Source organism: Dicentrarchus labrax, unplaced genomic scaffold (assembly GCF_905237075.1).
Source record: "Dicentrarchus labrax unplaced genomic scaffold, dlabrax2021, whole genome shotgun sequence".
Lineage (NCBI taxonomy): Eukaryota > Metazoa > Chordata > Actinopteri > Moronidae > Dicentrarchus > Dicentrarchus labrax.
The window spans coordinates 28072222-28088544 of NW_026136704.1; the positions used below are offsets into that span (position 1 = coordinate 28072222).

General features: G+C 39.4%; 2 protein-coding genes across 3 annotated transcripts; one reads left to right on the top strand and one right to left on the bottom strand.

Annotated features, from left to right (window-relative positions):
• The first annotated feature begins 6361 nt into the window (after positions 1-6361).
• Positions 6362-11891, top strand: LOC127362453 (F-box only protein 40). Of its 2 annotated transcripts, none has more exons than XM_051398158.1 (4): positions 6362-6643; positions 6944-7000; positions 7156-9054; positions 10981-11891. In XM_051398158.1, the coding sequence occupies exons 2-4, from the start codon at positions 6998-7000 to the stop codon at positions 11155-11157; spliced, it is 2079 nt and encodes a 692-aa protein (XP_051254118.1). In that variant the 5' UTR covers positions 6362-6643; positions 6944-6997; the 3' UTR covers positions 11158-11891. The 2 variants fall into 2 exon arrangements, with proteins under 2 accessions (XP_051254118.1, XP_051254119.1); XM_051398159.1 differs by having other exon boundaries at positions 7303-9054.
• A 76-nt stretch (positions 11892-11967) lies between these two features.
• On the bottom strand, positions 11968-13947 carry ttc36 (tetratricopeptide repeat domain 36). Its single transcript, XM_051398171.1, has 3 exons — positions 13767-13947; positions 13348-13536; positions 11968-12304 (listed from the first exon to the last, which is right to left on the bottom strand). Exons 1-3 carry the CDS (start codon positions 13870-13872, stop codon positions 12033-12035), a joined length of 567 nt encoding a protein of 188 aa, XP_051254131.1. The 5' UTR covers positions 13873-13947; the 3' UTR covers positions 11968-12032.
• Positions 13948-16323: the final 2376 nt, after the last annotated feature.

Genomic DNA, 16323 nt, shown 5'->3' on the forward strand with positions numbered 1-16323 from the left:
GTCTGTCAGTCATGAACTTATTGAAGGCAGCTACCTGTAAGTGGTATTGGAACATTAGCTAAAATTGTGTCCCCTGGAAACAGTTTCCATTGTTGTCCAGCATTTCTGTATTTGTATTGTGTATGTATTTGGCTGTTTTTTGTTTTTCTAAATTCCTCGCTGTTGTTGCAGTGTTGTAAAATCTGCTCGTGTATTTTTAAGTTGCTCTCAGGCCCTCTAAGATACCCCTGAATACTACCTTTGTGAAACTCATAATGTTCTCTTTCACAGAGATGTGCTTACTTTATGGTAACATCTAAGCCAAAGTTTGTTCTGTTATAATTTTTTTTATAACAGCACAATTTTATTTTGTTGTGCCATGGAGAGACAAAAAAAACACAAAAACCTTATGATGCATATGCATAACGACAGGGATGGCAACAAATATCCTGCAAATTCAACGTGCGTATCATTTGCGCTTTCAGTATGATAACATCAACAATCACAATGTATATGTGAACACACACACACACACACACACCTCTAAGGTGCATTCCTTAACTTGTTGGGAAACAGGGTTAGCGGTGGGAGTGACATCCTGTGGTTCCGCTGAGGTCTCTTATCAGTGTCTGCTCCTTATCACTCAGCCCCACAACAGCAGAAACACACAGAGACTATTTTAGCTGCACCACATGAGAAGAAATTATCTTTATCAATGTCTGTTGCATGACATTCTTCTGTTTTTTTTTGGGGGGTTTGTGGGGCCCAGATAAAATTATGCATTGCAGACAAACTGAGAGAAAATAAGTGAAAAATGATTTGTGTAAAGATACTTTTTACATACAGCCCCGAAGTTCAGGAGGTCTTTGACTGAGCTCACCATGAGCATATTTTTGTACCTCTCTTCCTCTGTAAGATTTATGTCATGCAAGGTTATTTTCAAGCTGCAACAGAAAAGGATTATTTGAATAAACACCACTTTCAATGTCACAGAGGCATTTTAATTTCACGGAATATGTGAGATTCGACAGAGCTATCCAACAAAGCCATTCATTTTGATCGCTGTTTGGTTAAAGTTTACCAAACATCCTGGTTTTGGTTGAATAATTAAAATGTGAATGCTGACTAGTGAAAATAACAAATAATAAGTCTCAATAAGGAAAAAACTCTTGCAAAAATCTTGATGTTCAGCCACTCAAGTTCAACTGACACATAAGCTCAACTTATTGAAATAAGTGTTATGCATTAAGGCTAATCAAGTTATGTTCTTTTAACCTCATGTACTGCAGTTTTTTAGCCTTGAAGAATGTCTCTGACTGAAAGCTTACAGAATAAAGAAGATTTTTGGACAGACTTGAGTGTTTTCTTCATTGAGTTTGATAGCCAGTAGTTTCAGCACCTCAGTCGTAGATTCTTGCCGTAACCTGGCCAAGAGAATACATGTTGTTCCTCAATTCTGCAGCTTCTTTATAGCCTCTTCTAACTCATGGTTTTGGTATTACAGCACATTTACATTGTAGATCATCATTCTTACCGACCCCCTGTAGGCACTCCATGACAAACCTTGGCAAAGATAGTGTGTAGCAAACTAGCAGCAAAAAAACAAAACAGATTTTTGTCAGATCCAGATATCAGACTTGTATTTGTCAGGTGGACGGAAACGTGACTTTAAATGACAATGACAGGACCACAATGACCACACGATATCCATAACCACTTTATATGCATGTTTAGAGTTACTGAACTCAATGATAACAATTGCATATCATAACACTGACATAGCTGTATCTCTGTGTTACCGTAAGTCTATGGCCTTAAATATAATGTCATTCACTGCAGGTTATAAGCATACCTGGTAGGTATCTTTTCCACTTGCTGTTTTCAGCCAGCAGCCATACAAGTACAAACTGTTCCATTGTCGAGCAATATGGTATAGGACATAAAGTGCATGTGTACAATAACAAAAGTGTGTAGAAAATATTATTTCTGTCTGAGTGAAAGTACAGCTTTATGCTCCCCAGATGGAGGCCAAGCTTGCAGACTACAAGTGTAACACACACGTACAAAAACATGCACATGGATACTCACTTACAACCAGATTCACAGTTTATATTTTTCATGTTTGTTGTCACACTTGTAGATTTACACATACCATGTGACTGTACATGTGCATGTGAAGGACAACTTTGAATGTGCACATTATACTTATAAAAGTTCCTCCTGCGGGGACAAGACAGAGCTGATAAATGGCCTCAGTGCACTTTATTATTTGACTTGTCTACAACAAGCTTTTTTTTTACTACTTTCATGAATTTTATATGATCTATCATTTATTATGGCTGTATATTGAGCATGAAATGACTCGGTGCTGAAAACTTCCCCCACACATTGTCCTCCTTCTCTTAGTAGTTATTAGCCCCTGACATTAGGAAAACAAGTGGAGTGAAATGTCTCATTTACAATTTTTGAGATTTTGTCATTCTTCAGCGTATTCTCCATTAATGATGCAAAATGACACAAAGTGCGCTGCCCTAGGGGGAACCTACACAGACTTCATTACAAGGTACTTTTAATTAGCCTTTGTAATTAAAAGCAGAATATTGGGTGCTGAAAGGCTGGAAGCTAAATTGATATGCCCATAAACATTTGCATGTTCATTGGTCAGGGTTAGCAAACCGTCTCGTTTTCACTCACTCGGGTCCGACAAGAGGCTGGAGAGTTGAACTGCAGAGGGATTTAAAGTAACGTGTATGACACCCACTTAATTAAATGGGAAGGGAGTAGGGGGTGGCTGTATAATGAGAAAATGAAAACTAGGTGTGAAGTTGGGTATCTACACTTTCTCGCCTATTTTAGGCTGACCATATGCTTCGATATGTCATCCTGAATTCTCACCCAAAGGCATATACTATTAAACGTATCCTACAGCTGTGAGGTAATTTGCAGTGTCAGGTTAAAGAGACTTTAGTGCCTTAAGATGATGGAGATGGTTTATAGTTTTAATGAGTTGAATAGACCTTTTTTAATTCAGTAAAAAAAAAAAAAAAAAGCATTGGCACATTACTTGCCAGGTTCTGAGAAGGAAACAAGCCCTTACAGAAAATGAATCACATGTGACACCTTAATTCTCCAGACAGTTCATGTGAAAACGTTCACATTTGTTTTTGTTTTTTTTGTTTTTTATTAATTAATGGACTCACCAAGTCCATTAATTAATAAAAAATAATAATAATATTGATAGTGATATAGAACAAACAAATTCTCTCATTGGAGAAGTTGGAACTGGTACATTTTAGCTTTAAAAAAAGACTTTTTCAAGGTAAACTGCTTTTTAATTTTCTGTCAATCCACTAATTGATCTAATTAGTGCTCTAATGTGTCTTATAATATAGTATAATATGCATATAGAGTGGTACACTCATGTTAACAACACACAACATAAATAATGAGTGATCATCAAGTCTTATCTCTTTTTGCACATTGTCATAAACATTAAAAGACTTGAGTGCCCCAAGTCATGTCATGTTTTAATTGAATTCATATACACGTCAACACATGCAGCTCTGATGCAGTCTTTGGTTTCTCCGCCTAAAAGTTCTAATTCATACAGCATATGAGCTCAGCTTTGAGTTGGTACATTTTCATTTTCATTAAACATTTCCATAGCGGTCTGCAGCTTATTTATAGGCCTCTGTTGGGCCGAGCTCTGTTATAAACACAGAACACAGTTTCCCGGGTCTTTGGAAATTCAGCAGTAGCACATTTTTCTATATATGGTCCCAATGGTTTGGCCTTATTAATATGTTTTGCCAGGTATAATAAACTAGATGGAAATCCCAAAATAGGGGCAATCTTTAAGAGGAATGGTAATAAAGGGGAAAATCTCAGAGAATTGGATGAGATTTATTGGAAGCGTTGCCGACCATATAAGGTTGCACTGTATGTATGTACGTTGATAGAAGCAGGCAAACCTTCAATATGAAACTTGAAACCAGTGATGCCGTCATTAGTCCTGCTGTCTGCTGACAGCTTTTGAATGCTTTGAATATTAATCAAGTCTGAATTTTTTCTCTGCCATCTAAAGCTGTCCAGTCACATTTCAGAACATTAAATTAGAGTTAAATGACATGGTGCTTGCATGAATCATTAACCCATAGCCCCAGAATTACTCAAATTCGTGCTACATAAAATGGACAAGCTGTAATTATTCTCTTTTTGAGCTGCCAGGTTGCATAAGAACTCAAACTGAGCATCCACAATAATTTTATTACATGGGACTTCTAGGCTCTGTTAAACATCTTTTTACTTTGCAATATGTGAGCAAAACTTGAAAATTATATTTTTTTCAATGGAGGAATGTCTTTGAATGTTAAAGAAAATGTCAGATTTTTATTGATGAAATAAAAGTTTATAAGTTGTTGGACGTAATTATCATTAATTTATATGAATTAATCATCAATTCAAATTCATTAAGAAGCAAACTATCTGTCGTTTGTTCATTCTCCTGTTATACATAGATTATAATAAATGAAGCTACCACCAGAAACCAGCTACTTTAACTTAACATAAGACTCAAAACAGGTGGGGAAAAAAAGACCTACCAGCACATCTAAAGGTCACTGATATGTTTTAACTCGTTCAATATGAACAGAAACCAAAGGGTAAAAAGTGTCAATTTGTGTTTCCACAGGGGGGTTTTAATTTACAGGGAGCAGTAACTTCCTGGGGTCTCCGCTGGTTGTCGGGCAGCCGGTCCCGACCGAAAAATATTGAGACATAAGCCCTGTAAATGTACGAGTTATTGTTACTCTCCACATTGTGTTAATCATTTAGCTTTGGAGTGGTGGATTTTGTTACAGGACAGAGCTAAGCTATCTTTCCTCCCCGTCTCCAGTCTGTATGCTAAATTAGGCTAACTAGCTGTTAGCTAATAGCCTTCAGATATGAGAGCAGTGTCGAAGCTTCAGAAAGAAAACTAGCATATTGTCCAAAACTGTCAAACTATTCCTTTAAAACTGGCGCATTTGTGTCACTAATCTACAACAATGGCGGGAATCACCGCACAATGCCAACAGCTGGCTATGGTAAACGCTCCGCCATCTTCGCTAAAGCTCGAGAACGACACACGGAAACAGTTTCAACTTTGAATTTGGTATTGTAAATTTAGCCGCAATTATACAGAACTCCATTGTTGCAACACCTGCTTTGACACATTATTACAACTGTATTTGACTAATCTAAACTGCACAAACTCTCAGCTGTGCTGCTGTTGTATAGCAACAAGATACCGAAATAGCAAGTATTTTTTTTCCCACACTTAAGTCTCTCTCTCTCTGTGTGTCTCTCTCTTGATGAAATGTATGCTGATTGCAGACCCTATGGAGAGTGAAGCAGCTGCCTCTGATAAGCTGTTCATTGTAATCTGTGCCAGGTGAAAAAAATAAATAAAAATTGCATGACGGCTCCCAGATGCAGATTGTGGATCCAGCACATTTTACATGGCTTGGAAAATGGGTGTCAGGAGGTGTTTGCAGGGTGAGGTGGAGGAGTGAATGGGATGATAGTTCAGCCAGCTTTAATGTAAATGAGTGTAATTAGTTAAAGCTAGTTAGACTGGATCAATGCCCCATTATCTTCCATAACACAGTAGCAAGTGAGTGAAAGACACAGCATGAATGACAAACATCACAGAATTACACCTTGTGTGCACCTTTTTATATATAGTTTGAAATCATAACACTCATAATATTCTACTGTATGTGTACCATCAAACTACTGCAGCAGCAGAGGTCTGTGTTATGACATGGCTAAATTGTGATTTAATTCAAAGAGGCAGCTATTTGGGTCTATTCCATAAATGATAGAAGGTGTCTAGAATGAATTTCAGTGTTGAATCAAAACATCACTTGATGAAGATAAGTTTCCCTCCAGCTAATTCCCTTAAAACATTACACATGGGTTTTAAAACTGCCTCCATTTTCGGTTCAAACTGGGACATAATCAGCTGCACAGGCTTGAGGTGAATTTAAATGAACCTGTGTTAAAACATCATGAAAAATACCTTTTTGATCTCACAATGTAAGAATTTAACTAATCCATGTTGTGAATTTTATCTGACAGCAGAGACAGCTGCTGGGGAAATGTTGCTTGAGTTTTTGAAAGCGTGTGACTGACATCTAGTGGAGGACACGGATCAGGACATATAAGCCAATAGCATGACACTATACTGTGTACATTGTGTTTAAAGGAAGAATCGCGTATAAATAATCATTTAATTTTGTTTTATTTTTCACCTGTAAAAAACACATTACTAGATATAAGATATTTTAATAGAATTAATAGAATGTAAACTGATCATTGAATATAGAGAGATGACTGGGTACTATATGTACAGACAATGTATTGCATGGATTAGATGTTGTTTTTGTTCGGTAGTTAAACTGTTGAGAACTTGGATTACCTGCTATTATCACCACCCTCTCACAGTGAAGCAGTGGCGGGGGCTGTAACTTGACCTTGCCTCTTAATGGCTGTGCGACAGTGGTGCCCCGTCCCACTGGCCTGTCTGCCCCTCTGTTGTGTCCATTTATAATGTCCAGACACAGTGCAGAGGTTATTCAGAGGTGCCAGCAAACACAAGGTGACAGGCTCAGAGGGACAAAGGGTGAGAAATGTTACTGTTATTCCTGCAGTTGTTCACTTTCACTATTTACTAAAGCGTAAATTTCTGTTTTTAGACTTTAGTCTTTGTTGAGCTGAAAATGTAATTCCTCTGTGTATACTAATGATTTATTTTATATTATAAAATGTAATATTTAAAATTAAATTAACTCCTTTTATGAATTTTTTAGTCTTCATTATTTTTATTCAAAATTAGTCTGACATGTACATTAACAATATCTTTGTTAGAACTAGCTTATGTGTGCAGTATAAAAATAAAACATGTTACTGTGTTTTCTAACAGTGTGTCTGGCTTGGCTTCTGGCTTCTCGGATGATCAGTGTTTTCATAAGCTACAATGGTAAATTAATTAATTTTTAATTTTATGTCAGCATTTTAAATTCACAATAAACTATGATGCTCACATTACTTGAAACTGTTGTCATAGCTTTTAATTCGCCAGAGTATTGACCTAAATGCTGCCTACCGTCTGTGTTGTGTTATTTCTCTTTAAAGGTGAAAATCAGAAAGATGCCTGTGGGCCATCATGAGCATTGTGACAAGTGTTACAATGTCCACTGTCAAGTCCCGGTGCAGATTTCTGTCTCATGCATGGTCATTAAGTGTCATAAAAACTGTGGTGCAATCCTCCATATGTGCAAGGAAGAGGAGCACCAGCTTCTCTGTCCCAATGAGACGGTCCCCTGCCTCAATGTCGTCTATGGCTGTCCTCTCACCATGCTGCGCCACAGGCTGGCCAAACACCTGGAGGTCTGTCCTGCCAGCGTGGTCTGCTGCTCTCAGGAGTGGAACCGTTGGCCTGTTTCAGAAACTGATCTGACCTTCTACAAAAATGTTTCAGCAAACACTCAAACTGAGGTAAACCTTGATGTTGCTATGGCTCTCAGGGACCAAGAGCTGCTGTTTCAATCCATCAAAATGAAGAGCATTTTTCCTGAGTTGATGGTGCAGGAACCTGCCATTCAGGATATTTCTGCTGGGGTCAACAGTCCTGCAGAGGAAACAACCAGTTCTTTGGTTTGTGGTGAATTTACAGAAAATGGCTGCACAAAAATGGAGGAAAAAGAACCGAGTCAAGAGGAGAGGGATGCTTTGGGAAAGAGCAGGAACGTAGATGGTATTCAGAAATACAGCTCTTGGGAGAAAATATTCAGGAAGGAGATGGACGGATGCAAGCAAACTGTCAAAAACCTGAATGAGAAGGAGGTAAAAGGAAAGGAAAGGGGAGATCAACAATCATCAAACTGTCAGGGAGACACAAGAGACTCACACCTGAGCCAAGACAATGCCGTTGCTGCTGCTGCTGCTGCTGCTGCTCCAGGCATGGAGGGTCCAACTGGCCTTGCGCCATGGCAAGACGGGGTCCTAGAGAGGTTAGGCAAGGAAGTCAACATTGCTGAATATAACATGTATCTGGTGCACAATGGGGCAATGTTGATTAACTTTGGCCAACTTGCTGCTTGTACCCCGAGAGAAAAGGATTTTGTTTATGGGAATCTAGAGCCCATCGAGGTTAAAACAGTCCGCACATTCAACGTTCCTACCAGCTATCGAGCTAAGCGCCATCACCTGAAGGACCCCGCACAAGCCGCCAAGAAAACACACCAGAGTGTTGACACTGCAGATTTGGGTGTGTCGGTTGAGGATCTTCCGAAGTGTGATGAGATTAGCGCCACACTCCTGTGCTCCCTGGAAAAGGAACTGAGAGGACATTTAATCTCAGAGAGTGTGGCGATAGATGGTCTTTATGTCGATATAGGAACACAAACATACAACTTTGCCTCTGCTCCGTTCGAAACAGATGCTTCGCTTGCTGATGTCATCGCAGACAAACCTCGTGGTCTTTATGTGCACATCGAAGCAGAATCTGTCACCAGAAGACATAACAAAACAAGTTCAGCCTTCAGCTACATGTGCGGCCACTTCTTTCGTCGCGATGAATACTGCTCTCATTTCAGGAATGTGCACTCTGACATACAGGCCTCTCTAAGTGGTTGGTTCGAACAACGCTGTCCTTTAGCATACCTTGGCTGCACATTCACCCAGACAAGGTTTCAACCTGCAGGTCACCAAGCCACAATAAAATTCTGCCAAGATGTCAGCTCCTTTGTCCTCCAGCCAGAAGTCCCTTCATCCCTCCCTGAAGGCGGGAAAACTTTCTACCCTCAGAGAGATGGTGCACATAATCTGGATCCCCTGAGCCGCCTGCCCCTAGAGATCCTTCAGCATGTTGCTGGTTACCTTGACAGTTTTACATTATCTCAGATGTCCCAGGTCTCCCATCTGATGAGAGAGGTGTGTGCCACATTGGTGCAGGAGAGAGGGATGGTGTCCTTCAAGTGGGAGAAAAAGACATATTCCCATGGGGGAAGCTCCTGGAAATGTCGAAAGAAAGCAAGTATCCTTAAGAAGTTTTAGAAGTTGAATGTATTATCTTAGACTTACTGGCTGAATCATCTGTCACAACTCTAGTTGTTTCTGTCAACATAACTAAAGAGAAAAACTGCATTATATTTATTTATTTTACAGATTGAGCACCACTACCATTTCATCTCCTACATTTAATTGATCTCAACTTCACAGTGAAGGAAAAGTAAACACCTGGCCAAACTTCTATATTAGTACACTTAAGTATCTGGCACCATTCTGTTAACTGTCATTGGAAAATGTCAGTCATTCATACAGCATGACAGCTGCTGCATTGTAAACACTCTCCAGACTCTCCATTGTTATCTCTAACAATGTTACTAACTGATCTGTGTTGGCAACATTTAAGGTGTTTCCACTAAAGCAGCCACTTTCTAAGTTTGTGTCCTTATCAAAAACCCCCTGCATGTTCGGTCAGGCACCATGAGGAAGTGTTTGGAAAAAGACATTTTGTTTTCTTTGCAGTCTCTGGTGTCAAAGCAGTGCTCTAGTAACTAGACAGCTGAGCTAAACTTGAATCATTTAGTGTTGCATGCTGATTTTGTTCTACTGTATAAAATACAAAAGGAAAGCTCTATAGGAGGCAGAAATATGAATCTGGATCCAAATAAAATAACAGTCTCACAACAGACAACCAATGCTAACTTTGTGGTTGCTGCCATGATTTTCTTCCTGTATAGTTGACACCTGAGACATTCAGGACAAACAGGAGTGTGACAGTCACATGCAACAGTTGGATTCAAACCAGGGATTCTGTGTTTACATTAGACCACTAAGCTAGACCTTAGACCTCATGGCTTAGACCACCACAGGGACGCCTAGTGGTCTGAGCCTTGCAGATGCCCCCAGCTGCCTTAATTTTTTGAAGATTATCTAAATCCTGTATGTAGTTATGAGCAATGTAAGGATAAAAGTGGTTCAGACTCAGGACCATTGAGCATCATGTTGCTGTAGCGCAGACTATACACCCATCAAATGTGCAGGATTTCTTGAGGCAGCAGATTGCACATGTCATCTAATTTTGGTTGCAACTACACAATATATTTAAGAGTTATGGCAGTTTACATCAAATTATGACATCTAGAAGAGTTTGGCAACCAGGCAGGCAGAGGAAAACAATACAGCGAATAACAAACAAATCTAAATATTTTGACAGTTCATACAAAATATGTATGTATCAAATTTGGTGCCGATTGGATGGAATTAGTGGCAGTATTATTGAACAAGTATTAACTGTTGAAGCAAGTTGAAATATTTGTCGAGTAACAAAGAATTCTTGATGTCAGTCACAGTCCCACAGTTATGAACCAACATTTAAATGTAGGGTCAGTTATCACATGATTACAGTAAAATAATCAGTTTTATCTTTTGTTGTTAACTTTCCACCAATTCTTTTTTCAAATCTGTTGTTTTTCAGATATCAAACAAACAAACAAACTTCAAAAATAAAAGCATAACCTCTCTGCTATATATAGTATAAATGCACAATTGTGTATTTTTACATTGACTCTATCTCTGTACTGCAGTGATCATGGGACAAAGAGCGTGACGATGATATCAGTGATGTGGAATGGCCTGAGGCCTTGCTGCCAGTAAACACAGTGCTGCCATAACAAGTCAGATATGTGATCATTCATGGAAACTTGGTTTTGATAAGACTGTGTGTGTGACAGCTGGGTATTTGCTCCCCAATGAAGGGCATAATTTGTATAAATTTGTAATGGATAGACGCAGAAATAACATCATGCCACGATGTGATAAAAATACTCTCATCTAGATTCCATGGATACTACAGCATAGATTTATCCTCATGGCCATAGCTGCAGTAAAGCTGATAAATACCATGACAGCAGCCTCCTACACCTACTTCAGCTCTGTCTCTTTGTTTTACAGGTTTGGGAGTACAGCTCTTTGTTTTCCTCTGTGGACAGATGGAGCTTCAGCAACACTCCTCCTATGTCAGATCACCTGAAAACCTGCTCCTTTTACCAGAGAGAGGAGCGCACAGAGCCGGTGGCTTTAGCCTGCCTGGAAGAGGTCAGAGAGAGATATGCAGAAGCAAAAAGATAATGCTCATGGTCCCAGAGCTCAGTGGGCGAGCGATGCCATGTTTAGAATCACTCAGATGTGATATGTATGCACCCACCAAACTGTAAAGTGGATAAATCCTCCACATAAACTGCTACTGTACAGAAACATAAGGGGAACTGTGTGCTGAAGCCCTGCAGACACATACTGTATAGGTGAATAATTTACTTTGGCATAAACAGTCTGAAGGTTTTGACGTGATTTACCCATCCTCTCTTTTCTTGTAACATCTCCTTAAATCAGTTAGACATAATGCTTCAACATGGATCTATTCATGCAGTGTTTATTGAGAGACGATGAAACCTAAATCTCTCATCTGTCCTCTGAGGACACTAAATCGTTTAATGGTGTTTGAGGGTGTTCCTTATATTCTCTAATATCACAACATTTGCCTTTGTTTGGCATACTGAGCTGACTAACATGGTTTGTTCCTTCCGATTTCATTCTTGTGGTGAAAAGCATTGGTTCAGTTTTGCTGTTGTTGAATGTTCTCAACATGACAACACTGTCATCTAGTGGACAAAATCTGAAGTACCACAAATAGAGTTTGGTATTTGAATGCTGAACATAATGTCACATGTCCTATATGTAACATTTGAATAAATATAGCAGTGCATGCTTTGTGATGAGAACACTGACACCTTGTTTCTAATTTAGACTGTCTTTGTTATGGAAAAGAAGAGGACTGTGATCTATGTGTGTCACTGACATTAAACTGTACAATAAATCTGACTTGCAGTTGGCCTCATTTATTTTACAGCAGCACAGTCAGTGGAATAAAAAAGGACATCAAAAGATAAAAATGTTGTTTTATTAACCACATACACAAACAGAAAAGTGTAAAAGTAAGAAATTGTTTACTGCTGCATCTCAGACACTGGTGGGTTGCGTAGTTTGTTGATCACCTCTGACAGCATTTTGTTGCACAGTGCTGCATACGGATTAAGAAGCACAGCCTGTTGTCGAGCAAATTCACTTCCAAGGGCAGCTGCTTTCTCAAAATCTCCTCTGGCTGCATCCTCCTGGCATGCTAATCTACGTAAAAGGCCTCTTTGCACCAGCCCCTGGCAAGCAGTTCGTCCAGTGCCACCGCTCAGAGAGATGGCTCGGTCCAGGTCCTCCAGCGCACCTGAGGGGAGAGAAGAGCACTGTGAGCCACACACATGTCTGGGAAGTTCATTTTTTTAATGTGTTATGTATTACACACTACTCAGTCTGGGCTTAAAGTCAGTCTACTGCAACATTCACTCTGAGTAATGTGGCTGAATTTGCTTTGAATTACCACCAATTAGCCTATTGTAGAGTAAGCATAATAAACTACATAGTTAGGCATTCCAATATTATCATACTGACTATAACCTAACAATCTGTTGTTTTTCATTAATCCAAAATGTACAGCAGTCTCAGATGTATTAATCTCTGTACTATTTTCCAGTAAAACACATTTACATTCTCTGATGTACCGCAGTTGCAACTATTGCTACCCTGTAGTACATTAGTAATTCAGCCTGTGCTCAGTTAATTCTCTGGATATCGTTTTAAATAGACGTGTTCTTTTGTGAAGATTCAGAAGATCTTGTTTGTCAGCATGAGCAACAACTGGCACCAGGTTATAGCCAAAAGTACCTATTAATAGAAACTCCAATGTTAGGAACAGACAATGCAAGTAAAAAGATTTTACACTTTTGAGTACATGGTGTTATTGAATGAGTCTTCTCTTAGGAGTGAGTGTAAAATGCAATACTCACATGTGCCAAAGAGGTTTAATAATCCAATAAATAACATTTAAAGTGGTTATAATAATGTAAGCAGTGGCTATAATCTGTTACATCTGTCAGTTTTGTAATGACAGTGTTGTACAGTGTTGTACTTAGTAATTACACAGAGTCTATAAAATACAGCGCACCTTCAACCTTTACGTGTTAGAAGAAAAAAAAAAAACATGTAATTCTGCACATTCAGTATATACAACCTGGTCACCTTTGTGAGAGACAGCAGGTAAGAGTACCTAACACAAGGCTGATTCAGAGCCTGTGTTTTAACACAGTTGACAAAGGGCATCACACAGACAAAGGTCTGACATGGTATCACACTGGCCTCAGACTCGACAGTCTGATATGTCGGCACACTGTGGTGTCTGGAAAGGGTTCTTATTGAATTTGTGGCATGTACCTGCTGTGTTCCCCTGCAGCCGCAGGGCCTGTGCTCGGTTGTTATAGGCTGAGGCTCGCTGAGGCAGGATCTGGATTGCCTGGCTGAACAGTTGAAGTGCAGCTTGCAAATCCCCAGCCTCTGCTGCCGAGACACCCTGCATCTCCAACTCTTTCACTTGCTTCAGCAACTCTGTGTCAAAGCCACTGTCTGGAAGGGGGAGATAAACAGGTTGAAAAAGCACTCAAACTCAATTGACAGCTACCGTGGCAAGGAAAACACAGAAATGTCACCCAGAACTCAACTTGGATTAAAATGTCATGTTTTTTTAGTCCAGGAATGCGATGTGTTCAAATAAATTCAATATGCTATGAAATGATAAACATAAAGAGCTGTGACATGATACGTGGAGACACATCAAGTCAGAAGCACACGCTCACCATCATCAATTAATTCCTCCTCTTGGTTCAGGCCAGGGATGTCTCCTAAGGGGGTGGTGGGGTTGAATATAGCTTGGAGTACAGCTCTGTCATGTGCCGAGGCCATCTTGCCGGTGTCTGTAAAGAAAGCAAGGAAAGATGGCAAAAAAGGAAAATCATGACAGCTGGGTGGAGAATTTTTCCTCCCCTAACTTCTTCCATTTCCACCAGCCAATCAAAGAAGGGGGTGGAAGCAGAGGTGGACTTTGCACTGAGCACATCTGTATTAAGTTAACTCAGAAATGCAGGCCAGGGATAACTGCATGCAACAGAACTGCTGTTACAATGGCAAATGGAGACACTGAAAATGTTCTCAGGGATATTCTATTTGATTTTTGCTTAGTGCAAAATAATGAAAACATTTTTTGAGCATATTTTGAGCATTCTGTCCAAACCCTGTGGGATTTGTAGGTGTTGAATTCAAACACAAAAATTAAGAGATGCCTAGATTTTCCAGCACAGTAGATAACAACTGAGCAGAAAATATGGCCAAAAAACTTCAAGAACACATTTCAGCTTATCAGAAAGACTGATTAATTTGCTTATTATTGCCTATAAAGGGCAAGACAACGGTATTAGTGCAGTACAGATTCTGGCAACCAGTGGCAACACTGAGCATGATTCTGCTGAGCATCACTTTAGCTGGTCAGCGAGACAGAAATAATCCACCATTTTAAATGTGTTAGAGTTGAATTGAATTAACCTGCTCTCCAGTGAACATCTCTGGAGAAGTTCATGTGCACTCTGGTGAATTTATATTTGTATTTATCTATCCAACAAACCTTAGCACCAAATGTCTGTAGTGCTAACGTAGTGCTTGGGTAGCCATGCAGAAACTGGACAGGTGGTATTTTCATTAATTTCATTGCTGCATTGCTGCGAGTTTGTCTTTCAGGGCTTTTTGGGGCTTTCTGCCAGAAAACCTTTGAAGTCAGGTGACACTGACAAAGTCCACTTTGGGAGGAGGTTGTGGTGTATTAATGGGTCAACACAGGACGTTCACCTTGGAGACTGGAGTTCTGTGTGAAACCAAACGTCAATGATGACTTTTTACTTTAAGACTTTAGTTTTTAGTCAAAGTGTGTTATAAGTAACAAAACTACTTGGTTAGGATTAGAAAATGATCATGTTTTCGGTTAAAATAGACCATTTCACGATGTTAACCATGTGTTACAAAAGCCTTTGGCTTTCTGGCAGAAAGCCCTGAAGGCCAATTTCTCCTATAGGCAGTGTAGCCACTGTCATCAGCAGCCTATAGAAAGAACATCATCAGGCACTCCCAGCAAAGCTAACAGTAGTGGATAACAGCTTTTATAGGGCAGAGCAGTAACTACAGGTCTGTGTATTTACTGAAGTATTGTACAAGTTTTTGAGGTACTTTATGTATATTTATGTATTTCCGTTTCATGCTACTTTATACTTCTACTTCACTACAATTCAGAAGAAAAATTGTTCCACTAATTTACAAAATTCATATTTTAAATACTGAACTAATAAAACTCCTCAACAGTTCATGAGTTAGGAAGAATTTGCTCTATGTTGACCGACAAAGAAATGCATCAGTAATGATAATCCAACTTTATAATACAGTCATAGGGCCATTATTCTGCATTGTGTACTTTTCACTTTTTGCTGATATACTACCACAATTGTGTGGTTTGGTATTTTAACTTACTTTTTTATGGTAAAAGATATAAATACCTCCTCCAACGCTGGGTCACACAGATAAAAATGAGACAAGGCTCTTCAGACCAGGACCAGCAGTTTACTGCAGACAGTGTGGAGGGAAGCACTGAATGAAGCAAGTCATCAGTTTCAGCCTAATAATCAACAGCAGGATTTCAATATTGTTTGTTCACATCCTTGACAATGTGAACTTAGTGACATCCAGGACACAGCTATTCATTGCAGCCTGATTCATTTTAGCCTTTCAGAATAAGACAATGGAAAACTATGCTGTCTTATTACTATTACTGTTATTATATTGTCTTACTGAGCTGTTGCATTGCCTCCTTAAGTATCAAGAGAATCGCTCTTACAGTCACCATCACCAGGTTTTATACACTGCTTTGCTTTTAATACAACCTTTTTATAAGCAGATTCTGCTATAGGAGACAGTCCAGATGAAATGGCTCAGCTCCCCTCCTTTGCTGTGACAGCTGACCCGGAGGTTGATGCACTTTGATGTCTTGTTACTGCAGCAGCTCTTCTAAAGGTAAGTCACATATTCTGTATGCAGTATGACGACGTTTGCAGAGTGGATGTTTGTGAGGGTTTTCTGTTTGGTCTTGTTGCACAATTTGTTATTATTATGAACACAATCTCTTTTCATAAAGTGCGGTTTACATTGTCACCATCGTTTGTATTCTGATGCTGTGTGGTTGAGTGGTCTACAGTAGTGTGATTGGTCTCTGGTAGTCTGTTACATCTGTTTTGATGCTAAGAGGAGAGTAGCACTGTTCGGGAAGTTGAAATGAGTGAGCTTCTTCTCTTCTTCTGCATGGGAATATTAGAGGTC